Here is a 27,212-nt window from a genome sequence, read left to right as displayed (position 1 = left end):
TCCTTTTTTTTGTTTTTATTTGTGAAGATACTTTACAATGTATTCTTGTATAATGATAACACTGAACAAACACAAGCGAGAGGAGATTTGCAGGGCTTTTCAGGTCCCTTGCACTCGGCAATATCTCCTCTCGTACAATTCTTCAATCGAACACTGACAATAATAATTTTTTTAAAAAGCAATAATCACAGTGACACACAAGCTGCCCCGAGAACCATGCTGCCTTGGCAAAAACAGCACTTCACACAATACATAGGGCCAGCATTCCTTCCCTCCCCCACAATAAAAACGCATTTGATGGTAAACCTAGGTCAGTCTGCCATTTCCTTTAGTTCATGCAACACTTCTTAGTCTGATTGCTTGGCTCTCGCAGATCCACACGTGACTTCTTCCAGGGCTGATGCTGAAGGGCTGATTCCTTCTGTTGTTCCTGTTTCAATAGCTTGTGAGCTGTGAAGAAACTCGGAATAAGAAATTCTCGGTCCTTCTCTGCTGAGCTATTGTAACATTTTGTGCTACATCCTCAGACCCTGCTCTGACTTTGTTAGGACAACTTTCCAGCTGCTAAGGGAGCAGCTAGGGGTTCCTCTGCTGTGTCCCCCTACCATCAGCAGTGGACTGGGGTGTGGCCAGAGCACCCCAATCCCCAACCAGCAGAATGGTTCCTGGTGGTGAAACTTAGAGCAGCCCCAGGGCTGTTTCAATTTATGCCAAGGACTGACCCACGATAAGCAATAGAGAGAGGAAAAGGAGGCTTAAAGCCACTTTCTCCTTCCCTCATGTGCTATTTGGCTAGGCCTGGGGATCTGTCCCTTTAAATTTATTAAGATTTAAAATATCTAAATATGAGCAACAGGGGATAGATCACTTGATGATGATCTGTTCTGTTCATTCCTTCTGGGACACCTGGCAGTGGCCACTGTCGGCAGACAGGATACTGAGCTAGATGGACCTTTGATCTGACCCAGTCTGGCCGTCCTTATGTTCTTATTTATAACATTGATGGATTTAAGTTAAGTTTACATTTTAACTTTCTATTTTTTTTACCTTGAAACACACATGGTTCTTGGCTCCTGTACTTACTATTTAACAAACTCCCATTCACAATTTTCCTCATGCTCCTTCGTTCTTTCTGGAAAATGGTCCCTCCCTCAGGACTCTCCCATACTCCTCTTCATTCCCCGCCCTAGAACATCTACAGATTCCCTTGCACCTGCATCATGGACATACCCCTAAAAACATCATGGTACAGCAAATGTTGTATTGCACCAAGTTGTCTGTAGGAAATCCCATGATAAAATAGAATGGTGATGATGTGCAAATCACATCTCTATAAGCTTTAGTGAAATTCTTTTAAAAAGGAACTAGAAGTAGGAGCCCCTCACTTGAAATTGGCATAAGATGGGTGCTAGGAGTCTCATGAATTGCCACTATCAAACTGCTGGCATTCTTAAGGAGCAAGAATATCTATTGGGTAGTAAATGCTTATTATTGGTTCATGATACGTTGAAGGTGGAATCTGTTGTCGCTGTCGTACCCTGTTATTCTAGAGCTTTCTCCGAACGGTCTCATTAACAGGAACAAACATGAGCAGACCCTAGTGCCATCTCACTGGCTGCCAAGGTAAAGCCGTTTGCCATATGTGCACTAGTGCAGGGTCAAGCTGGAGGCATATCCCATGTCTGAATCCCTATATGGTAAAACCGGGTCATCTGGCTAACATCTCTGGGGTAAGCAATGCATCGGAGGCCCAGGAGGCTAAGTAGGATAGGTGGGACAGAGCTCCAGGGTTCCAGGCCTGCATGTGGGGAAGAAACGGCTCACCAGAAGAGTCTACAAACCGCTGGCTCTGGTTAGCCTCCCATGAAACCAGCGTCGTTGGTGGCTTGGCAGTGGTCAGACATTCGTGTGAAGGGAGGACTGACAACTTGGGATTATCTCTGGGCATAACTGGTTCTTGGGACGGGGCTGGATGTGCTTGTCCTAAGAAGAAACCTCAAAGACTCTCTGCGCCAGGGTCTAGCTGAGCCTCTGGCTCCGTTTCCTAGCCCAGTGGTTCTCAACCAGGGGTACGCAGAGGTCTTCCAGGGGATACATCACCTCACCTAGATATTTACTTAGTTTTACAACAAGCTACATTAAAAAGCAGTAGCTAAGTCAGTACAAACTAAAATGTCACACAAACAATGACTTGTTTATGCTGCTCTGTGTACTACACACTGAAGTGTTAGTACAATATTTATATTCTAATTGATTATGGTAAAAATGAGAAAGTAAGCAATTTTTCAGTAATAGGGAGCTGCAACACTTCTGTATGTGTGTCTGATTTTGTAAGCAAGTAGTTTTTAAGTGAGGAGAAACTTGGGGGTACACAAGACAAATCAGTCTCCTGAAAAGGGGTACAGTGGTCTGGAAAGGTTGAGAGCCACGGTCCTAAACAGTTGGAGGGCTAAGGAAGAAGGATCCTAAGGAAGAAGGATCCAGGGATCTTGTTTTCCTGCCTGGGTGAGGCCTCTGATCTCTGTCCTGAGGGATGAAAGAAACATGGGCTTGTTTTGTTTGGGGATCATAACTGGAGCCAAGGGGAATGGGTCTCGGAGAGAAGAGATCCTCTTGGAGTAGCAGTGAGGAATCTGGCAGGTGGGGAGAAATTCCCACCTTCCCACTGCTAGGGCCAATGACTGGTGTTCCCAAGGGTGGTTGGGTGGGGGAACCTCCCCCACGTTCAGCAGGTTCCACCCTCACCCCGCCAGCAAAAGCAGAACCACTCCAGAAGTTTGCTTGTCTCAGAAGTTGGGCGCAACAGGGGGGGCAGCCTGTCTGTGTTTGGAATGGGGAAGCAGCTGCTCTGGGTCTGTCCCACTCGCTGTTGGCAGCTGTCAGGCTCGACAGGCCAGAGTATACCCAGTCCCCTCTTGTCTATGCCTAGAGGCAATGCACAAACTGCATTTCCAGTTCCTGGACCTCCTCAGGTCAAGTGACTCAACCCTAATTGCCCCGGAGCAACTGGGAGGAGATAAGCAGTGCTGTGCTATGGCTCAGAAGGCAAAGAGCTGGCACAGACCTCAGCATCTCTCTCATGCTGTTACCTGTACAGCAGCTTCTCACTTGGAACTTACCTACGGCCATAAAGACTTCGGTCACGTGGTGGTTGGATTTTGCCGACGTTTCCATGTAGATTAAGCTTCTGCTCTTTGCAAACTCCTCCGCCTCCTAGTTGTGGGGGGGAGGGGTGGAAGGTACAAAAACAGGGTTATTTCAAAGTAGACTTCGGTGTGTTCTGCACTGTAATCACATCCAGCCTGGTAAATGTCCCCCTGTAACCATCCTGGAAGGTGGTGGAAATAAGGGCTCCATTTAGGAGGTATTGGATCTTGTCCTTAGGCCTGACAGGGAGACACAGCTCCTCCCTGTATGATTAGTCACCACAGGCATGACCAAGCCCTGCCCAGTGTGGACAGGGCTACATGGAACCAACCCGGAGAAGAGATTACTGAGCTCAGAACGGACACACACACTGGTGTAGCAGGAGTACCGCAACTTGCCCTGGCTGACTAGTGGCTGAGAAGTAGGAAGAGGAGCATGTCGCAATCTCCAGCTATTTGCAAAGGTGGCTCTGGAACAAGTCTCTATGCTGGATGTTGCAACCTGCCTTAGGGCCTCGCACCCCCATCGTTAGCTCCAACACTTGCACGGTCAAAGTAATGACGTACAAAGGAGCCTTCCTGCTTAGACCTCATCTGCATGGTGCATTAGTCTGCACTGGGGGCGGAGGGCTACATTCCAGTGTGTTGAGCACTAACAGGCGTGTGCGGGCTACGGTGACGCACACTAGGGAACTCTCCGTGGTGCCAGCAGGTCCTTATGGGCCAGTTAGTCCACAGCACACAAGTGCACAGTAGATCTTGTACCCCACTCATGCAGACGCTGACTTTAGTTCCCCATCTTTCTGAAGAGCGGAGTGTCCGGTGATACAGCCACCCTTGCATTCCTGTAGATTCTGCTGCAAAGCCTAAAGCTTCCTATTGCCCCAGCTCACGCGCCTTCTGTTCCATTCACACGGTTGCAGCCTAACTGTTTAGGCCCCGCTTGTTTTCTCTCTTGCACCGCTCAAGGCATTGCAACAGCTCTCTGACTGGAATCAGAGTGTGGTGTGGTGGGAACCACTCATTGATATAACCGTGTTAAAACTCGCTGGCTCACCGGGTTTTGATGCACTAGCCTTGCAGATGGCCTGGTTTCTACAGGACATATTCAGAGCAAGATCTTGTCCAAAGTGGGGCGGGGGGGGGGGGGGTGAGGAGAAAGGAGTCAACTCATAAATACTACGGGGTCAAAGCAGGAGCATAACTGCAACCATACATGTACTAACAGGCTATCCTGTGCTAAGATTTAAAGCCAACAAGCCAGGAAGTTGGCAGATAAGGCTACTACGCTCAGCCTCCCTGCCCCCTTCTCACCCTACCCTTATCTCTGCTACAGCTGGTCAGGAATTCTTTGCCAACGTATTTCTATTGGAAAATGCCGGTGTGGATAACAAAAATGTGTTTTGTAGAAATGTGGGTTTAGCTTAAACTTTCCTCAAGAAGGTTTTTCAAGTCCAGGCTGGTGTTCTGGTGAGAGAGCCCCCGACCCAGACTAGCCAACAGCCCTGTGTGTAGGGCGATCACTTGGGAAGCCCAGGTTTGAATCCCTGCTCTGCCTGGTGCCTCCATTTCTCACACAATGGAAGTCTTGTTTTCTAGCCAGCCCTAATCCCCACCATTTCGATCAGAGCCCTGGAGGAAAGGCATCACAACAGCCTGCATGATCAAATGACACTAGGCAAGGGCACATGCGATGGAGCGAGTGTCCAGATGACACACAGCCTGCAGTTATAGCTGTATTTCACTTGGTATGTCTTCACAGCAGCTAACTCAGGTGACTGGCACCCAAGTTGGCCTAGCCTGGCGGTGAGCAGCCACATGGCAACTCCCTCCCCAAATTATTATGTCCCCACTGGTGCTGCGCTCTCCCGAGTGTGTCGCTCTGGCTTCTGGAGGCATAGCCCATGGTTCTGTCTGCTGCAGTACGCTGAACCCCTCAGATTCTTTCCCAGGGGATTGTGGGAGAACGCCACTCTCCTTCTGGGCGCACAAGGGGAATTGTGGGAAGGCACTGGAGGCCTATCGGCACTGGAATAGTTTGTTCTGCACCCTCACTACAAAGTGGGTGGGGTTTTGTGTGGATGGGTGGGGGGTTAACTGCACTGAAGACCTACCCATGTTTAGTTGTGTGACACAGAGGCCCACCGGTGGTTTGTTACTCTGGGTCAGTGACTCTTGTCAGGCGTGACATTCTCACCACACCTCACTCGCTGGTGTCATGATACTTATTTAAAAGGTGAGGTATACTATGTTGTTTGAAATCTAACACCACACTGGTCAGTAATGTCACTGTGAAATGTTTGTGACAACTCTGTAGGTGAAATCACAGCTATTCCCCAATACCACATCCCCAGAGACTGTAAACAGACAGATGGAACCTGTTTTGTCTCCTTTATGTAAAGGGGAAAGAAAACATGGGGGCAGACACCCCATCCAGGAGAGAGGGTTCTGACCTGCTGCCTCCAGGCCAGCCAGTGGCTAACCCTCCTGCTTTGTAAGGGGGAAGGTGTGACCCTAACAGCATCCCAAAGGCCAAGGGCTCCATGGTATCAAGCAGTGCGTTTCAGCTGGCTTGACCAATGTAGCCAATTCCTTGGGGTCATGATCTGTATCTAACAGGCATCATGTGATATCTCCCTGGAAAAGCAATGACACGGGCGGTTCAGAGCTTTGTGAGATGTGTGTATTGACACGATACATGGAGTCCTGGATGTTCTGATCTTATATTTTAAAATCTGTCTTTCAGCAAAGTAGAAAATGGGTCTGCCAAGGCCTCTAGTACCAGTGAAGCAGGGTTGGCCCGTGACAGGGGGATTGCAGTTTACCTAGGCAGTAAACAGAACTATCAAAGCTCACAAGCTAGCTGGGGAGTCAGCATGTCCGGATCACACAGAACTGTGTCTTTGCTGGTCTGACCAACCTTCAGGAAGAGGCAACAAAGGCATATTTATGGGCAAGGTAAACCAAGCCATCAGGACAGCAAGTGGGGAAAGATAACCACTTACCAGTCTCAAAGGGGGAATAGAGATACACCCCTAGAAAGCCTTCCTGCCACTGCAAGCAAGCACAATGAACTTTGGGGGAGATGCTTTTCAATGGCTTACTGGACTATAAACAGAGGGGCAGAGAACCCCTACGTTATCCATCACTAGACAGACACAAGGGGCCGGAGCTCTTGCAAGCTGAGAAGGATGGGTCCTTCAGCCAAAGGGGGATTGAAGTCTCTGGGAATTGAATAGAGGTGAGAAACCTGCTTAGGCAAAGATCTTTTACCTAAAACGACAAAGGCACCAGGCACTTTGGACTTTGTGGGAGATCCTGACCAGAGGGGTTGGTCAGCCATCTTATTGGAAGGTCATGTGCCAATCTTACCCTGAACCAAGACTGTAGCTTTGTTAAGTCTTAGTCCCTAGAAAGCATTTTTCACTTTTGTTTATAACTATTTCTAACTCTAGCCTTTATACGTAAACTCACTTCAAATCCTTTCTCCTTTTGTTAATAAACCTGTTTTACCCTTTACTCTAAAGCAGCCCAGTGCTGGCTTTGATTTACCTTTAAGTCACAAGGGGACTAGCGAAAGTTGGCTGCCTAGTTGAGATGGCACTTAATGACAGGTCATACAATTGCACAGGAATCATGAAAACACTTTAAAGTTGGCTCTTAAAACAGAGGGTTTCTTGTGTTGAGGTGGTTCTTAGTGCAGTTCCACTGTGATTTATGTATATCTTAAAAAAACGAGGAGTCCTTGTGGCACCTTAGAGACTAACAAATTTATTTGGGCATAAGCTTTCGTGGGCTAGAACCCACTTCATCAGAGATATATCTAGAGATAAATGAGCCGATCTATAGTGCTAGAAAGAGCTGTCTCAATGTGCTTGAAAAGATTCTACCATTTCTGATAGACTTTGCCCATTACGCCAAGAGGGGATATTGCTGAGGACAGTAGAATCTTTCTGGATGCATCCACTGTACATCTTAATGTGAAGCTACGAAAAGGGACAATAGACATCTACCTATGGCACACTCTGAACCCTCTGAACAAACCCACCATAGCTCAGGAAAGTCTCTAAGATCCAAAAAAGTTAGCAGCTGAAACAGAGGGCAAAATGGGATTAATGACCTCTTAACATCCCTGGCACGCAGTGGGGTCTCGCTATATTGCTCGCTGCTAGGAGAATCGCATTCACCTAAACATTTACTTAAGAACTGTTCAGTCTGAAAGCCCGAAGTGCAGCACTCGGTTGTTTTTTGAAAGATGTTTTTGAAAGAGGTAATCTACCAAGTGCTGAGATCTTCCTGCAGTGATGCCACTTACCTCAAAGGTGACTTCCCGCTGAGCGGCAAGATCTGTCTTATTGCCGACTAAAACAATCACAATCTCATCGTGAAGAAATTCCTTCTCTAATTCCCTCAACCACAGCTTTGCTCTCGCAAAAGTTGCCTGGAAAGGTGAGAGAGACAGACACACAGACAATAAACCGACAGATACCCATGAGCTGTCACGTGGCCCAAAGGAGATTGGCAAGTGAGGGCTAAAAATTGTAGAAACAAATGGGTTATGTGCTTGTCACAGGTAGTGATGCTAGGAGGGCTACTCAGCATGGAACCGGCTCTAAATGTACTTCCTTCCCCAAAGCCAAGGAGGATGACTTCTCCTACTCCATCAGACATGATCAAACCACCATGGATCTGCAGTGGGTCATAGACCCAGCTTACAGGTGATGGGCTGAGGTGATTTGGCTCTTTCGCGATGGGGCAAGGATTCTTAAAAACTTGGCCTATCTCTTCCATAAAGTTCTGTTACTGTGAGACATTACTCTACAGCAGCCTATGGTCTTCTCCTTCTGTAACTACCATGGCAGTAATACAGGCATGTGGCCCTTGGTGTTGCGGTTCCTGTGTGTTGCGTGCTACCAGTAAAAGGGAAAAGACATGCATAATGTAGTGGGAGATCAGGCAACATGTCCCCCTGGAACAGTCCATCAAAAATGGACATTAGTGTAAGCCAACTAACAGATGCGTTTAATCTTTGTCACTATATCATCCTTAAGGTCCAGGGAGTGACTGTAACGACTACAGACCCCGGCCGTTGGCGGGTGGGATTGAACCTGCTGCTTACTGCATGAGCCTCTACCTCATGAGCTAAAAGCCAACTGACTCTTAGCCAAGGCTGTAGAGCCAGGCTCATTTTATCTCGCTAAGTGGTCTTGGTGCCACTAGATGAGACAGAACACCACACCCAGAAGGTGTGTGGGTTACATGAGGGTAGGGGGACAAAGAGCACTTAGTGATGCTCCTCCATTACCTACTTGGCTGTTGGGGTGGATTGGGTTGGGAGGTAGGGGTAGATAGAGAAATCTTGGGTTTTAGGGGGAAAGCATGAGCCTTTATTGTCCACTGTAAGCGAAATGTCTGTACCAGTTCCTTGCATGTCTTCAACCATCTTTACCAGAAGACGAAGGATAAGCCTGTCCACAAAGTAGCCCTTACATGACATGTGCAGGGAAAAGTCGTCTTGGTTGAAATGTTTGGAGATGTATTGGGAAGCTACCCTACGCTAGAACTATTGCAATGTACCAGCGGCGTGGCTGCATTATCAAGATTCGGCCTGGATATTTTGGAAAGGCTTCCGGAGGAGAGAGGCGGAGGAACAAGCCATCACTTGTCTTACCTTTCTGGCAATGTCATATACAAGAAGGGCAGCATTAGCTCCCCTGTAATAAAGACGGCAAACGCTATGGTACTTCTCTTGTCCTGCAGTGTCCCAGATCTCAAGCTTAATCGTGGCAGTCTCTAAACATACCAGCTGGGTGAAGAAAGAACCTGGAAGCAACAGAGATGGGACAGCTCACTGAGATAGTCATAGCATGCCCCTTTATTAGATGTTAACCTTTATCTCGGTAACCTGTGTGAAAGATGGGTATCAAGATTCAGTTGGAAAGGGTTTATGCGGGGGGGGGGGGGGAGTGTGCGAGAGAGAGAGAGAGATAAAAACACCTCCTCCCCCACCTAAAGCAATGTAACCAACATGCTGGTGAACTGGTACTGCCCAATAACAGCACTGTACTACACCAATGCGCTTCAGCAGGGCTGACAGACCGTCAATATTAGTGGCATTAGCAAGCTTTGGTTTTGCAGCTGTCTAGTTGGAGGAAATGTGATGGCAGGGTGGGAATTAGGAGTCTTGAGTTCTAATCCAGCTGTATGGTGCCTGGCCCCTGTTGGGTGCTGCTATAACAGAAATACTGCAATCTCCCTGACACTGATATGACCTTGGGCAAGTCACTTAAGTCTCGGGTGGGCCCTGATTATACATAAGCAGCGCTGTCCCACGAGTAGTCCCGGGGAGGTGCTCAGATGCTTCTGAGCTACAATTCTATCACTGCTTTGTCTTGCTCTTAGCCCATGTCAGCAAACCTGCCCCACCCCCAAACTGGCAGGGCTAGGCTGGCCAGTGGGCGGGGGTGGCACCCAGGCCATGCCTGCTCGCCCTCTCTCCCTGCTCTAGGGAAGTGACAGATGCATGTTTACTCCTGCACACCTGGCCCAGGGGTGTAAAGGTGGGAGGAGAGGCCTTTGCTTTCCCATAGTCCCCCAGGCAAATGTGTGGGCAAAGTCCCAAGCTAGCCCTTAACCTTTCTGTCTCAGCTTGCCCAGATGGAAAATGGGTCTAATTAAAATCCACCTCCCTGGAGTGCTGTGAAAGCGAGCAAATGTCTGCAAAATGTTCGAAGATCCTTGGACTGAAAACGCTATAGCAGCTCAAATGTGCGGCTGTGCACAGTAGATAGGCAGAAGCCATCTGTTAAGGGCCAGATTGTCTAACACAGACATGGGCTTGAGGTAGAGGGGGCAGTACAGAGCCAAAGCTCTCCAGAGAGCTCTGGGAGGGACAGAAGACTTCTCTGAGTGCCAGTTAATGTAGGCAAATGACACCACGCTCCTTGGTATAGGCTCTGTGACTGCCTGGATTGTGTGGAAGAGTGGGAGACCCCCTGGGCCCTCCATCCTCCATCCCCACTCTCCTGACAAAGGTCAGGATCCTTCTGTAAAACAGGAAGAAAAGTGTCTTTCTGCCTATTTCTGACATAAAGACACAGAGCCAGATCCTTGTTTATGTAAACTGGCCTTACCTCCATTGAAGTCAACATAGAACAGACGGGGATCAGTCCCATGAATATCAATGGCCTCTCTAGCTCATACCAGGGTCTGTAAGCTTGTAAAACTTCCTAAAGAGACTTAACTGACCTTGTGTTGACATCTCCAATAAAAACTGAAGCCATGTTTTCCATCAGTGTTGCCTACTGAGGTGAACCTTTTTGCATCTGATGATGGGAGCGTGTAGCAGAACTGTGTGAATAATGGTGGTTTGGTTTTGTTGGTGGCAATTTGAAAAGTCAAAAAAAATTAATTGCAAGTCCAACACCACATGAAATGTTTCAAAGATTTTGACTCTAAGTCAAGAGAAATTTCATTGTGGGTCAAATTAAACATTTATTTCGACTTTGACCATTCTAAATAATTTTTTAAAATAAGACTAAAGGAATTTTTGAAAGTAATTTCAAACCAGAAAATTGAAACGTGATATTTTGTTCAGGTGGTTTTTTTTAAACAAACAATTTAGTGAAACTACCATGAACTCACAAGGTGGGTGAGATAAGATCTTATCTTGGACCAACCTCTGTTGGGGGGAAGGGACACGCTTCCGTGCTACACAGAGGTCTTCTTCAGGTCCGAGGAAGGAACCAGAGTGTTTCAGCTAAATACTCAGCATCCTACCCAGACCTTGAAGAGCTTTGTAAAGCTCAAAAGCTTGTCTCCTCTCAGGTGATCAGACGGCAATTGTGAAAAATCAGGACGGGGTGGAGGGTAACGGGCGCCTGTATAAGATAAAACCCCAAATATCGGGACTGTCCCTATAAAATTGGGATATCTGGTCACCCTAGTCCCCTCCACCAACAGAAATTGGTCCAATAAAACACCTACTTGTTTCTCTAATATTCTGGGCCCAACATGGCTACACTAACACCGATGAAGTGAGCTGTAGCTCATGAAAGCTTATGCTGAAATAAATGGGTTAGTCTCTAAGGTGCCACACGTCCTCCTTTTCTTACTGCGACCATGAACTCATAACATGTAGTGGTGTCACTGGATCGGCAGCTTTTTCAGAAAAAAAATCTTTGGCTGAAATTTCACCTAGTTCTCATGTGAGTGGGTTTCTGTTTAAACACCATGAAAATGATGTCAAAGGCAGGTATGCCGATGACATCGGGGGGGAGGCTAGGTGGGGTGCTTGGACTAGATTGCTGACCAGAGCTATCTAATGGGCAGAGCTACTGGGAGTCTGGGAAGACAGACTTTAAATGTCATCTGTTGGAGGCCTTGCTGTCAGCCATCAGAGGAAATCCAAGAAGCAGACTTGTTAAGTCGTCTGACACAAACAGCGTGGAACAGAGCGTTACGTCTGTTTTTCTGACACCCAGGAATTATACTGGGGGTGGTTCCGACCTAACGCCAGAAGATCAAACTCTGAAGTGCAGTTCCTAGGATTCAAGGGCACACCTGTGTCAGTTTCTGCAGTGAGAGTAAGAACTTGGTGCAATTTTGCAGTGAACGCTGAGAATGGGACTGGCACACATCCATAGATAACACAGAGCAATTGGTAGTATTTCTGTGGGGGCAGTTGGGAAAGCCAGGGTGTGGGGGGAGGGATTGCAAAGGGGAAAGTCTACCATTTACCATTAAATGCTATAAACGCTCTCTTGGGTTAGTCAGAACTGCAGGCTCAGTTCAAATGCCACCAAAACCCACTGCTGACATGAGCTTTGTAATAATATGACCCTTGCTGAGACCTATTTAAATGCTACATTACCTGCAATGAAACACTAGATGTCACTCTAACTGCACAATGAATACAGCTGCGTTGCTGTTTCCCTATTCATGATTTCTTGGTCCCTAAAAAGAACAGAAGGACTTGTGGCACCTTAGAGACTAACAAATTTATTAGAGCATAAGCTTTCGTGGGCTACAGCTCACTTCATCGGATGCATAGAATGGAACATATAGTAAGATAGATAGATACATACATACATACAGATAAGTTGGACGTTACCATACAAATTGTGAATGTCTAATTAGTTAAGATGAGCTATTATCAACAGGAGGGAAAAAAAAAAACTTTTGTAGGGATAATCAAGATGGCCCATTTAGACAGTTGACAAGAAGGTGTGAGGATGCTTAACTTAAGGGAATAGATTCGATTCAATTCAATAAAGTCTGTTCTTTTTGCGGACTAACGCAGCTGCTACTCTGAAACCTGTTCTTGGTCCCTGCGTCTCCAATCTACCCCAGTGGAGAAATGTGTCTTGCATGTGGCCTCATCCTCCCTGCCATTGAACTCAAAAGGCACTTGGCCGCTGGCGTCAGGGGAGTAGTCGATGCTCAGGCCTGGCTTTTTTCAGAAGTGCTTCTTAAGTAGGTGCCTAAAGACCCAGCTGTAAAGAGCAGCATCAGAAAAGGCCCAGCTTTTCAAACGGGCACCGTCGTCTGCACAGCTTGCGCTACCTTAACCAGACTTTTCCTTATCTCTCGGTCGTCCATCCTGTGCCTGAGCTGAGAAACCAAACGAACCACGCACTCCCTGCCTGTAACCTGGGGTTCTGTTGGATCACATCCCGTTAGCGAGCCGCCACAGCTGCCCGGGAAGTTCCAACAGGAGCCTGCCTCCCGAGTGACGGCCTGTAGGCGCTCTGCTGGGCCTGCTAGCATCAACAAAACCACACTTCACACGAGCATAGCTCCACTGACTTCAGCAGAGGTACGCCTGCTATAAGGAGGAGAGGCTGAGGGAGCTGGGATTGTTTAGCCTGCAGAAGAGAAGAATGAGGGGGGATTTGATAGCTGCTTTCAACTACCTGAAAGGGGGTTCCAAAGAGGATGGCTCTAGACTGTTCTCAATGGTAGCAGATGACAGAACGAGGAGTAATGGTCTCAAGTTGCAGTGGGGGAGCTTTAGATTGGATATTAGGAAAAACTTTTTCACTAAGAGGGTGGTGAAACACTGGAATGCGTTACCTAGGGAGGTGGTAGAATCTCCTTCCTTAGAGGTTTTTAAGGTCAGGCTTGACAAAGCCCTGGCTGGGATGATTTAACTGGGAATTGGTCCTGCTTCGAGCAGGGGGTTGGACTAGATGACCTTCTGGGGTCCCTTCCAACCCTTATATTCTATGATTCTAAGGGAGACGCAGGTCAGGCCCTTTATATTGCACCAAAGGGTTAGTTCATTGCTGCCACTCACTCACATCCCACAGTGGGCATGGATTCCCTGAAGTCATTTTTCACATAGCGGAAGGCTATGCTTGACTTTCCCACGGCCGTGCTCCCCAGCAGAACCACCTTGTAGACGTAGGATTGCTCCGTGGAAGGCCCCGCCCGCACCTGCTGCGTTCTTCTCGGGGCCATATTCTGCAAAGAAGAAAAAAACCCTATTCAAAAGGCATTGGCAATGAGCTCAGGGCCCTGGGCTGATTAGCTGCGTACACTCTAAAGGTTAGGCCCTGTGCCTTGATTTCCCACTCAGCACAGTGGGAGACATGGCTCCAGTTTAATTCTTCCTGCACCCCCTGTTCCAGTCAATCAAGCTTAACATGCTTAAACGAAACATAATGGGAGTCTAACCCTAAGGGTCCCTGTACAGTACAGGGGCTGTACCAGCATAGCTATATCCCTGTATAGGCCAGTATAATGCAGTGGTGTGGACGCAGCCAACGCCAACAGAAGCGGGGTTTTCCTTTGGTGCAGGACACTGCTTCCCCGAATGACAGGCGCTTCAGCGATGGCGGCATTCTTCTGTCAACGCAGCTGCATCCGCCGTGAGGGTTCGGTTGGCATGGCAATGTCACGCAGGAGTGTGGCCAACCACAGGGCAAGGTGCTGACCTCACTTACATGTAGACCAAGTCTAATCCATAGACTCATAACCAGCCTGAGCTGCTGTGGCCACAGCCACACTGTCAGGTGGACTCTCGTAGCAGGACTGTGAACTCCATCGTCCCCATCCCAAATACTGTTCATAGCGCTCCAACCTGCCCCCCCCCCCCACCGATACCTGACCTCCTGAGACATCTCTTCTGTCAATACACTGCCTTGGGCTCTTGGAACAAACTTGATACAGATGGTCCCAAAGCTTCCATCGCTAGGCTCACAAGTGACAGTCCAGATGCACAGCCATGAATCAGTTGGACTTTTTCCTCACCAAAAAACCTCTCTGGCCCTATACCTATGGTTCTCAGGAGTCTCCAAGGCCAGGTGAGGCTGGCTATGGCGGGAGACTAGGGGGAAAAAAAAACAATCAGTGGCTGAACTTTTAATCCTAGAAAATAGCTTGTCTTGAAGTCTGTTTCTAGTGCTTGGTGTTATGAAGATGGGCCACATTTTCAAGGCTATATTCAGCCTTAGCGATAGTTTAAAAAAATAAGGAGACCTATGTCCATGGTTTCACAGGCCCCCAACTCCAGCTGTGATAATGACAGAGACAGATCCATGAACCCCTAAAGACAAGCAACCCATGAAAACAAATGCCTATCAGAGACAATGATTTTTTTTTTAAATGGCTCCTTTTGTAAACTTTGATTGTCAAATCTCTGTATCTTTGCTCCTCCATATATATCTGCCTTTGTAGAGTGCTTTGAGATCCTTGGATAAGAGACTCCTTATTACTGCTGAGTAACTGTTACATCACTTTGAAGACGGCTGATCCTAGACACAGAGCTAGGTTCCACCTGTAACTGACAACCTGCCCACACAAACATCAGAATTGTGTGCCCTGATCTTCCATCCATTTACACCTCCTCCCATGGGTTACTGTGGGGCTCAGGGACAAAGCCCAGGGTTGTATAAGCCATTATCAAGTTTTAGACACATTTAGAAGCAGCCTGTGTGGCTCTCAAAATGAAAGATTTAATCTTCCTAGACAGAGAGTGATTAAAGCAGAACAAAAGAAAAGAAGTTCACCAAAGTAAGTGCTGGGCTAACAGACATCTGTCAGGCAGTGAGGCAGTATTCCTTGCATCATCCTGTGGAGATGGAGAATGGATGCAGAGAAGGAAAATGAGGGAAAGTGAATCTGAAAGCAATCTCAAGCCAGCCAAACTCTGCACCATGAAGAAAAAAGAAGCAAAACTTCACAGAGACATCTCCATCCTGAGAAAATGCAAGAAACAAAACACCATCCCCAGAAGTCTCACCACGTAGAATCTTCTGACCACATACAACTCTCCAACATGACACCCCACTTTGTAGGGGCATTTCCTGGGGTTTCCCCTTCTCTCTCCCTCGATCATTATTCAGACTACACCAGACGGGCGAGTCTTTGACATAAAAAGAGAACGGACATTGGAACACTGTTGGCTTCTTCCTCTGAACATTTCTGAAATGCCCAATGAATTCTCCTATAACGCAGGAAATTGCAAGACAACACTGAAGAGAAACTTTCTGCCAAAATGTCGTTGTCAATTGCAGCTGTTTAATAGAACTTGCCAGTGGTAAGTTATCTTAAAAAATCCATAAACATGCATCAAATCCAATGAATTTGCTCCCCTTTCAATCAGCCATAAATGTAAAACAAAACCACCTCAGAGGGCGGCACTGCATTAACAATGTAAAATGCCATGTAGAACCAGACTCCATTATCCCCTCCCCTACACCTGATACAGGACACCAGTGCATATCTCCATAGGAACATAACTGCACGGCATGGGACCACTGGTCCATCTAGAACAGGAGCCTGTCTCCAACAGTCGGCATTGCTAGTTGCTCCAAGGGGGGTGACCATGACCAAACTTTCCCACAGGGCGAGTTTCTTCCAAATCTAAGTTAGCAGTTAGTTTGTGGCCTGAACCATGAGTTTCTCTCCATCTAAATTATTTTAACCCAATCACATCTCTAAAGACCCACCTCCTCGTGTCTCCCTGGCACCAGACTTTCCACAGAGCAGTTTCTGTTTTCATCCTTTTCCCTTCATTGGCTATGCTCTTCTTTCTCCTTCATCCGCCTAGGTCACTTCCTCGCTCTTTCCGTGTTTATCCCTCTGACTTATTTATTTCTCCCTTCCTCCATCTAAGCCACCTCCTCTCCCTATCAATTTAGGTTTTTGTGAGGGTGCCCATCACCATGGTATCTGAGCACCTTGCACAAAGCCATGCTTAGCTCTTACACAGCACTCACTCCACAGACCGCAAATCCCTTTACAAAGGAGTTATTACCCAGCTGGGGTAACGGAGGGGAAGTGACTGGTTCCATGTCACACAGCAGCCCAGAGCCAGCCAGCAATAGAACCCAGGTCTCCTGACTCCCAGGCCAACGCCTGATCCTTTGGACCACACAGTCTATGCCGTTAGCTTTCTCTTCCATTCCCCCTCTGTCCAAGCTCATCTTGAGCTCCCCCGGTTGTTCACCTGGAGCCAGCCCAGATCTGCTAAACCTTAGGCCCTAGACTCAGGCTTAGGGGGATTTCTTAGGCCCCTCAGGAATTATAGGACTCTTGATGGTGCAGCAGCTGTGGATACCAAAGCCATGGGTGGGGAATTTCCCTGGGGAGGAGAGACCGTAGGACACTCCAGGCTGGGGCACTGCTGCTCAACCTTCTGGCTAGGAGCCCCAGAAACTTTCCATCTTGGTATAAGAATCTTATTCCCCATGTCTGGCAAGTCTTCACTTCCTCAGCCAGTGGTAGGGACACAAGGAAAGGAAGCTGGGCTCCCCCATGGCGGGAGGGAAAGGACAAGGAGGTTTCCTGCTTTTTGCAAAGCAAATGGTCCTGCTATCCCTGCTGTTCCCCCTAGTTCTAACCCTTGGCACCAAATACTTTGCGTGTAGCGATTGCTTTAGTAGGCTGAAAAGGCACATGTGTCCTTTCAAAGGACATCGTCCCTCACTGAGAACTCTCTCAAATTCCCTCTGGTCTTGACACTTCCTATGCTTGGTATTGTCCTAAAGATTTGTGTAAGATGCATGTGGGTATCTTGTGTTTTCACCCTGCCCCTTTGGAAAGTTTGACCAAGAACCACACAGCCATGTTTTAACTAGATGAGTGAGACTAGGAGGAGGGAAAAAGAAAAGGAGTACTTGTGGCACCTTAGAGGCTAACAAATTTATTTGAGCATAAGCTTTCATGAGCTACAGCTCACTTCATAGGATGCATTCGGTGAAAAATACAGTGGGGAGATTTATATACACAGAGAACATGAAACAAACAATGGGTGTTATCATACACACTGTAATGAGAGTGATCAGGGAAGGTGAGCTATTACCAGCAGGAGAGCTGGGGGCGGGGGGGACCTTTTGTAGTTATAATCAAGGTGGGCCATTTCTAGCAGTTGACAAGAACGTCTGAGGAACAGTTGGGGGTGGGGGGGAGATAAATATGGGGAAATAGTTTTACTTTGTGTAATGACCCATCCACGCCCAGTCTTTATTCAAGCCTAAGTTAATTGTATCCAGTTTGCAAATTCATTCCAATTCAGCAGTCTCTCGTTGGCGTCTGTTTTTGAAATTTTTCTTGTTGAAGAATTGCCACTTTTAGGTCTGTAATCGAGTGACCAAAGAGATTGAAGTGTTCTCCAACTGGTTTTTAAATGTTATAATTCTTGACATCTGATTTGTGTCCATTTATTCTTTTAGGTAGAGACTGTCCAGTTTGGTTAATGTACATGGCAGAGGGGCATTGCTGGCACATGATGGCATATATCACATTGGTAGATGTGCAGGTGAAAGAGCCTCTGAGAGTGTGGCTGATGTGATTAGGCCCTATGATGGTGTCCCCTGAATAGATATGTGGACACAGTTGGCAACGGGCTTTGTTGCAAGGATAGGTTCCTGGGTTAGTGGTTATGTTGTGTGGTGTGTGGTTGCTGTGAGTATTTGCTTCAGGTTGGGGGGCTGTCTGTAAGCAAGGACTGGCCTGTCTCCCAAGATCTGTGAGAATGATGGGTCGTCCTTCAGGATAGGTTGTAGATCCTTGATGATGCATTGGAGAGGTTTTAGTTGGGGGCTGACGGTGATGGCTAGTGGCGTTCTATTTTTTAATTTGTTGGGCCTGTCCTGTAGTAGGTGACTTCTGGGTACTCTTCTGGCTCTGTCAATCTGTTTCTTCACTTCAGCAGGTGGGTATTGTAGTTGTAAGAATGCTTGATAGAGATCTTGTAGGTGTTTGTCTCTGTCTGAGGGGTTGGAGCAAATGCAGTTGTATCGTAGAGCTTGGCTGTAGACAGTGGATCGTGTGGTGTGGTCTGGATGAAAGCTGGAGGCATGTAGGTAGGCATAGCGGTCAGTAGGTTTCTGGTATAGGGTGGAGTTTGTGTGACCATCGCTTATTAGCACCGTAGTGTCCAGGAAGTGGATCTCTTGTTTACGTAGAGACTGTCCAGTTTGGCCAATGTACGTGGCAGAGGGGCATTGCTGGCACATGATGGCATATATCACATTGGTAGATGTGCAGGTGAACGAGCCTCTGATAGGGTGGAGAACACTTCAATCTCTTTGGTCACTCGATTACAGACCTAAAAGTGGCAATTCTTCAACAAAAAAACTTCAAAAACAGACGCCAACGAGAGACTGCTGAATTGGAATGAATTTGCAAACTGGATACAACTAACTTAAGCTTGAATAAAAACTGGGAGTGGATGGGTCATTACACAAAGTAAAACTATTTCCCCACGTTTATTCCCCCCTGCCACTACCTCAGCCGTTCTTGTCAACTGCTGGAAATGGCCCACCTTGATTATCACTACAGAAGGTTTTCTCCCCCCAGCTCTCCTGCTGGTAATAGCTCACCTTCCCTGATCACTCTCGTTACAGTCTGTATGGTAACACCCATTGGTTCATGTTCTCTGTGTATATAAATCACCCCACTGTATTTTCCACTGAATGCATTTGATGAAGTGAGCTGTAGCTCACGAAAGCTTATGCTCAAATAGTCTCTAAGGTGACACAAGTACTCCTGTTCTTTTTGCGGATACAGACTAACACGGCTGCTACTCTGAAACCTGTCATTATGCTAGGAGGAGGGAAGTGGCTTTCAATTCTCTAAGTATTTTGGTAACTCCAGAAAAATTAAGTATTTATTCTCCTAGCACCTAGAGTGTGCAAGGCACTTCAGTTGGGTAAAAGGGCATGCTCCCCGACAAGTCAAGGCTTCTGATTTTAGGTGTTAACCAACAAACACCCCCAATAACAAGAAAAAAATGAAATCAGTGTCTATCCAACAAACCACAAAAACACTCCATTTGTGTTGACTTCATCCCTTTCCCAGTGTGGTTTGTTTACGTAGGCAAAATGGCCCTGCTTCTGGGCTGGTATCTAAGGGCTTATCTACACGGAGCAGTAATGCAGGCTCTGGAGGTGTGATTTCTAAAGCGTGCGTTAATTGATCTATGTAGACCCTGCTGGTGCACACTAAAAGTTCCCTAGTGTGCTTTAACTTAGGGCTGTTTGAAACAGTACTTCATTAAAGCACACTCGGGAACAAACGCACTAAATGCTAACCCAGGAATTTAATAACAAGGATACAAAGGTTAACCAAACATGCGCGTCATCTTTTATACACATGATAAAAATTAAAGTACAGTAGAACCTCATAGTTACAAACACCTCGGAAATGGTTGTTTGTAACTCTGAACAAAACATTGTTCTTTCACAAATGTACAACTGAACATTGATTTAATACAGCTTTGAAACTTTACTATGCAGAAGAAAAATGCTGCTTTCCCTTTATTTTTTTAGTAGTTTACGGTTAACACAGTCCTGTACTGTATTTGCTTTTTGCTTTTTTCTTCTCTGCTGCTGCCTGATTACATATTTCTGGTTGCAAATGAGGTGTGTGGTTGACTGGTCAGTTCATAACTCTGGTATTTATAACTCCGAGGTTCTACTGTAGATCCTATTAAGACAAGAATTTTGGGAAGTACCTGAAAAAAATCTTCCCATGACAGTATCAAAGAACGCCCTGAAAAATTGAGGGCATGTACATAGACCTCAAATTTCTAAAAATAAGCCCTGAAAACCAGAAGCCCTGAAGATAGATAAATCAACATCAGGTACTGGGGGAGTACAGCATGCAAGCTGGAATAACTGAGGAGATGCTTGAATATATTTTTGATGACAATAACACTTAATTAGTGGTTTGTTTTCAAAGCGCTGACTGTTCCAGAGGTGTGTTTAAAAATACATAAAATCCAATTGGGGCGGGAGGGAAAAATGTAATTGCATACGGAATTATTTTCATGCAGAATCACTCCTGCCTGCATAGTCCAAGTGCACAATCAGGCAAGACCAGGCACAGCATCTCTCATATAACCACATTCTGAAGTATTTGCAGGATCAGGGCCCATGATTATAACTGCAGTTACAGGTTCGTTATACTTGTGTCAGCACCTGGGCTTCTGTCTAAATGCCTTCGAATCAAAACCATTTCTCCCAGCCTACCTGATTAAGAACACCAGGGTTAGATCCTCAGCTGGTGTAAACTGGCATAGCCCTAGTCACCTCAGTGGATCTACAATTAATTTTGGCAGCTGGGGATCTCGCCCCAACATGTATAACTGAAATCAAAACCACTCATACCTACCTCAAGCAGCAACACGTCCGGCAGCATAGATGGTTTAACTATGCAGTGATGTGCCTTGCATAACTCTCACACAACAAACAGTCAACCTATGGAACTTGTTGCCATGGGATGTTGTGAAGGCCAAAAGCATAACTAGTGTATGAATTAGATAATTCACGGAGGATAGATCCATCAGTGGTATCCTCCAAGATGGTCAGGGATGCAGCCCCATGATCTGGGTGTCCAGAAGCTGTGGGACTGGATGACGGGGACAGATCACCCAAAATTGCCCTGTTCAGTTCATTCCATCTGATGCGTCTGGCAGTGGCCACTGTCAGAGACTGGATATTGGGCTAGATGGGCCCTGTATGGCCATTGTTATGGGCCCATTTTTGACCACAAAAATCTCTTAGAATCATAGAAGGTTAGGGTTGGAAGGGACCTCAGGAGGTCCTCTCGTCCAACCCCCTGCTTGAAGCAGGACCAATCCCCAATTTTTGCCCCAGATCCCTAAATGGCCCCCTCAAGAATTGAACTTACAACCTTGGGTTTAGCAGGCCAATGCGCAAACCACCGAGCTAGCCCTCCCCCCTCTTCTTCCAGTTAGGCAAAATGTGCCACTGCAGCTAAAGCACCAAGTCAAGAGTCTGCATGAAAAGTATCTGCCCCGAAAGCAGCTTAACTGGGTCTGGTTTTTAGTCTGGTTCCATTGTTATTTTTCTCATTGTCCTATTTATTACAAAATAATAAATGCAAAACCTTTGTGAGTGAGATATTACACGAAACCTCACAGGCAGGACTAACTTGTCAATAGAGCTGGAAGGAAAAATCTTTCATGAAGAAAAGTGGTTTTTCAAACAATACACTACATCTGCAGAAAATGTTCATATTGTTTGAAATGTTTTGCCAAAACAAAGGGAAAGGGGATTTATTTTAAATGGAAAAACTTCTGACTTCCAGGCTTTTTCCTTTCTTTCTTTCCCCTTTCCATTCCCTCCCCTCTCTGTGGAAAAGAAAAAGGGAATGGTGGGGAGAAAGGATCCCCCCCCCCCCCCGATTCAATGAAAAATCGTACTTCTGAGAAAATTCTGGGGGGTTTCTCTTGAAATTTTTCACTGAAAATTTACCTTCCCTCCCCTCCAACCTTGCTGATTAATATTACACACTCGGGTTTGGGTACCATATGGGGTGGGGAGGATGCAAGTGCGTCCCAGGAGGAGTTTATAGGGTTGGCCTTCTATAGAGGTGCACACCATCTCTTGGAGTGTGGTGTTGGATGAGAACATTTAAGTTAGAGCCACTATTCAAGGTGGCCAGCAGGGGGTATGTAGCCAGGAGATAAGGGGGGGGATGCAAAATGGAAATACAGGCAGACAGTCATGAATTTACCCAGAGTCTGGTGGCCTGGTCTCTCTCTGTGGAACAAGCACTGAAGGGATGCATCTGGTGCCCCATGCACTCTGCCTCTTCCACTCTTGGTCACTCAATTTGGGCAGAGCTGGGTCCTTTGCTAGTGCTAGCATGTTACACTTCCTGAATTCCCTCACTGTTCCCATCCCCAGGAGGGGGATCCAATATGTACATGGTCTCTGGGCCCTCACTTCCCCATTAGTGGTCAGCTTAGATCAGGGGACAGACTGAACCTAGCGCGAGCTGTGCCCGTCCCTGTGTGGACACAGGCTAGGCAAGTGGCTCCTTGCTTACTGTCACGGAAGAGCTCATTAAACCTATGGATTGTGCACACAGCTTTGTCTAGCCAGAACCAGGCTCATACTATCATCCCTTCATAGGATATCAGGGTTGGAAGGGACCTCAGGAGGTCATCTAGTCCAACCCCCTGCTCAAAGCAGGACCAATCCCCAATTTTTGCCCCAGATCCCTAACTGGCCCCCTCAAGGGTTGAACTCACAACCCTGGGTGTAGCAGGCCAATGCTCAAACGACTGAGCTATCCCTCCCCCCCTTGTTCTCACCACCCTGCTAGTCTGTTTCTTTCTGTGCTAAATGACTGAGGTTTAAACTCTGATGGAGCAGAATTAATAACAACACCTGGCTCTGACACAGAGCTTTTCATCAGTAGATCTCCAAGCACTTTACAAAGGAGTATCATTATCCCCACTTTACAGATGAGGAAACTGAGGCACGGGGGGACGTGATTTGCCCAGGGTCACCCAGCAGGCCAGCGGAATAGAACCCAGCAGCCAAGCTGGCCCAGGTGTCCTGAGTGCCAGCACTGGGTTCTGTCCACTAGGCCAATTAAGAGTTGACTAAAGATCAGAGAATGGTGCAACCCCCAAAAAATCTGGCCATTTTCTTATGGAAATAACAGTAGGGGTTAAGCTTACTAGCACCAAGTGACATGCTGAATATTTTAAAGGCCCCCTTCTAAGAGAGAGATGGTGGATGTAAATAAGTACTCCTTTTCTTTTTGCGAATACAGACTAACACGGCTGTTCCTCTGAAACCTGTAAATATTACTGTTCACGTTCCAAGGCATGAGAGACGGCTCCTGCCTCCTGGTTTTCTGTATGTATTTCTCATTCTGTATTTTACATGAATTGCAGAAGTATTCCCCTCCCCTCCCTTGCACTCTGACAGGAGCACTTCTAAAGAACCCAGAAAGCCAAACACCAGCCCACCTGACAGCAGAGCAGGGAAACTCTGACAAAATCTTGGTCCAGTGTGACAGGGCATCTGGGAGGAAACAGCAAAGCTACCCCTGCTAACTCTCATTACTTAAGCTACACTTAGGCCATGTCCACATTAGAAAGCTTGCACCGGTCTGACTAAAATCAATCTGGTTACCTCACAAGAAACCCAAATGCAGATGCACTTGAACCCATACAGAATGATTTTAGCTATACCAGCCACACTAATGCAGCAAGTTTTCTAATACAGACAAAAGCCTAAAAAGAAAGAGGGGTTAGATGCCGGGAGAAACTACAGAGCTGCCTCAGGCTTTACAGAAAGTCTCTGCAACTGGCTTAGCTCACTAATTTAGGGAGCGGGTTAGGGAAGAGTGGCAGTGTTGGGGGAACTGTCCCTGAACGGACAAGCACCCCAAACAGAAGGAAAGGGGCTGCAGGTTGATTCCTGAGATGAGACGCGTGGACAGATTCCATAAGAGAGCAAGCAGAGACCATGGCCGGACTGAAGCCAGGCTGAGCAGCCTCAGAGACTAGGGAGAAAAGAAGGCCAGCTGATGACCCCTTCCTCCACTGCACAATCCTGTGTGTTAACAATAATGACTTGGAGTGTTTTCTGACACACGCCTGTCAACAGACCCTGACAGACAGGCTCAGCTGCAGCTCTGACTCAGCTAAACCCTTAGCCCTGAGGCTGCTGTCATTTGATTCCTGTTAGAGAAATGCGCCTGCCTACACACTGAAGTTAAGAGGATTAATTCATAGGTTTGCAGGGGTTTAAGGCTAGAAGAGACCCTTAGATCCTATCACAGGCCATTAAACCTCACCCACTTACCACTGTACAGAGCCCAGTAATTTGGGCTGGACCAACCCTGCACTACTCTTTCTGCATGCAGGATGTTTGTTTGTCTTAAATTCAATCACCATTGATCCGATCATTCAGCTGCTGAAGGAACAGACTGCATTCAAGCCCCTGAGCAGGGATGCTGCAGCTTGAAGGGTCTGAACAAGTGTTTTACGGCTTTTGATGAAAGCCTGTGAGAAATGGAGTGGGTGGCTATCCTGGAATGCAATGTGGTGAGTGGAGGTTTCAACCACTTCACTGTGGTGATGTGAGGGTGTTGCGGGGAGGGGGAGGTTTTCTTACTGCTGACCTGGTAACGATAAAAGAGAATTGGATTTTACCTACTCGGAGAGTTGGCTCTTTTGTCTTTAAAGAACACCAGTAAAAATGGGCTCTTGGGATGACGCTGGCTCTGAACGGTTTCTTTAAGATGCCATTTCATGTAAAAGCCCATTTGTACCTCGGGCCAAGCCTTTGAAAATAGGAGCCTAAACTCCTAAAATCCATCTTTAGGCACCTGCCCGATGTTTGAAAGCGCTGAGCACCCAGCCGCTCCCATGGTGGCTCCGCACTGTAGAAATCCTGGCCCCTGGATTGAGATGCCTCAGGACAGGCATGGGAGGCTAATTTTAGGTGCCTATTTTTGAACATTTTAGCTGAGGTGGTTTAGGTCATCTTTAGGTTCAGCGAGAGTTTAAAATGATGGCAGGGAGGTGCCTAACTCTCATGGACTTTCGCTGGGAGTCAGGCACCTGTCTGCAATTGGTGCCTTTGGAAATCTTCCTCCTTAAACTACAGGGACAGAAGTCTCATAGGAAGTGCTGATGCTGAGTGTCCACAAATGGTCATTGCTAAAGCTTACTTTAACTAAAGATCGGCTTGGGATCTGAGGGTCTAAATGGGAAGGGGACATTTCAAGGCTTAAAGACATTCTTGGATGATATTGTGCCAATGTAGGGCCTGATCCATTCTCACTAAAGCCACTGGAAGTAGGACTGGGCCCTTATTCTTGAAAGAAAATGCCTAACCCAAATGAGTTATAGCTATAGTCTCTCTTTATTGCAGGATTATCTTGGGACTCCTGAGGTTTTAGTCTCCTCTGTGCTGGATCCCTGCATTCTGATAAACCCTTCCTAGTCATTCTTTCAAGCCCTGCTGGGAGGGGCAAGCCCCCCCCTCCCCCAACACCCAAACTCTGGCCTCAACTCTGGGAAGCTGAAAGAAGGAAGCTGCCTTTCTCCAGGGTAAACCCAGCTCCTGGTCAAGCAGTGCTTTGGGGCTCAATGGAGTTTTTTGCCTCTTTCAACCCTAGGGTCCTTGAGACAGGCCCTGGGTCTCCTCTGTGCAGTGCTCAGCATTCAACTGACCGTAGGCAATGAATAATCCAAAAGAGCTTCCCCCTGAAATTAACCAAAGATGCACTGCCATCTCAGTCAGGCACAGTGGTGGCCGGTTACACACACCTTGACCTACAGTGCCTACACTGATAACATACCCAAAAGTGCTTTCAAATGGCTTTAAACATTAAATGTGTGCAAGCCACACCACTTTCTCAGCTGTTGCAGGTTTGGTTTTCCCATCCTCCCACCCTCTGCTCTTACAGGGTATTGAGAGAAGAAGAGCTCACCTTTTTAAACATTGTTTTTCTTCTAGGTGGGCGGGGGGGGGAGTCTTCAATCCATTGAAAGTTTGAAACAATGCTGGCTGGGAAGCAGCTGTCGCAGCTGGGTTGTGCAGGTGCTCAAACAAGTTAAATCCAGGCAAACTAGAAAGTAAAAGGTGCCCCTCTTGAACCTCCCCACAGAGAGCCAGGTACTTTCACCAGCACGCTGGTTGCTCCTAAAGATCAACACAGGAACACAACAGTGCTTGGTAAAGTTTAAGGTCCACTGATTCTGCAGCTAGTTGATTTGCCTTTAGGAATGCAGAGCCATAAAACCTGTAATCAAGGTGATTTGAGTGGAGCTGGCCTCTTGTGTCGAAGGGCGGGGCCCTGCGCACTCCAGTGAAATGCTAAGGAGAGTGATTCTGCTGTCCCTGGTTCCCTTCCTTTCTACAGTTTCATAATCCTGTTCCTTTCTGTCTTTCTGCTAGGTCCTGCAAACGTTGTGTCCGCCCCTAGATTTCTTGTTTCCATTGTGATTCATGACCATGTAGCATGTCACATCCTGTTTATACTAAAGAATGACTCACTAGTTGAGGGCAGCAGCACTGGGAATTCAGGAAGTTGTTAATATTCCTAAAAATCTCTGGGCCTGATCCTTGGACCTGCTGAGCTGTGCTCAGTGCAAGGTGGGGGAGAGGGAAGTGTTACATTCTCAGCTTCAGAAATGCTGGAACAGGTCCCCTTGGTCCACTCCAGAGCCTGAGATCACTATAACACCTGTATTCTTGCCACCCCAGGCATAGGTGCTGGAACTAGGGATACGGGGGGTGCTGCAGCACCCCCTGGCTTGAAGTGGTTTCCATCATATACAGGGCTTACAATTTGGTTCAAAGACTCTCAGCACCCCCACTATATAAATTATTCCAGCACCTCCGCGCCTGGGAGGGCCAGGATGCTCTGTTCGTGGCCTTGTGCCAGGAGATGAGCTCAGATTACTTTGTTTGGGCCGATTTGCAGAGCACTTCAAATTTGCAGGGATGTATTTTCTGCTTGCTACGCAGTTGTGAATAGCAAATCCACTCTCGCAAAGAACCAGAGAGGGTGGAAGGGAGGTGGAGACAGACTCTAAAACTTGGACTTTCTTGCTTCCTTTTTAATTAAAGGAATAACTAGTTACTCCAGGCAACTGGAGCCTGCTTGTTCATAGAGAAAGAAGGCTCTTGTCTCTCTCAGGAACCGTAATATAGCAATATTGAGGAAACCACTGCCCATTAATGTAATGGTACATCCTGCATCGAGAATGAGAAGAGACAGCAAGGATTGCAGCGGGTGTAAACAAGCATCTGCCAGTTTGGACAACTCTTGCAATTT

The 27,212-nt window shown here is 47.0% G+C and overlaps 1 protein-coding gene across 1 annotated transcript; it reads right to left on the bottom strand.

Annotated features, from left to right (window-relative positions):
• Window positions 1-26,357, bottom strand: RAB17 (RAB17, member RAS oncogene family). The gene is made up of 6 exons (XM_048869349.2): window positions 25,863-26,357; window positions 13,448-13,610; window positions 8,818-8,969; window positions 7,462-7,587; window positions 3,120-3,213; window positions 1-450 (listed from the first exon to the last, which is right to left on the bottom strand). The coding sequence occupies exons 1-6, from the start codon at window positions 25,872-25,874 to the stop codon at window positions 329-331; spliced, it is 669 nt and encodes a 222-aa protein (XP_048725306.1). The 5' UTR covers window positions 25,875-26,357; the 3' UTR covers window positions 1-328.
• Between the last annotated feature and the right edge of the window lie 855 nt (window positions 26,358-27,212).

This window comes from Caretta caretta, chromosome 11 (genome assembly GCF_965140235.1).
Source record: "Caretta caretta isolate rCarCar2 chromosome 11, rCarCar1.hap1, whole genome shotgun sequence".
Lineage (NCBI taxonomy): Eukaryota > Metazoa > Chordata > Testudines > Cheloniidae > Caretta > Caretta caretta.
The sequence above is the reverse complement of the archived record's forward strand: the minus strand, read 5'-3'. Positions and strand labels throughout refer to the sequence as shown.

Bases quoted from the DNA above. Each gene is read 5' to 3' on its own strand.
- RAB17 (XM_048869349.2), bottom strand. The intron at 3,214-7,461 runs GTAAGTGGCATC...CCCCACAACTAG, and splicing joins AGCGGGAAGTCACCTTTGAG to GAGGCGGAGGAGTTTGCAAA. The intron at 451-3,119 runs GTAAGTTCCAAG...GTTTCTTCACAG, and splicing joins CGAAGTCTTTATGGCCGTAG to CTCACAAGCTATTGAAACAG.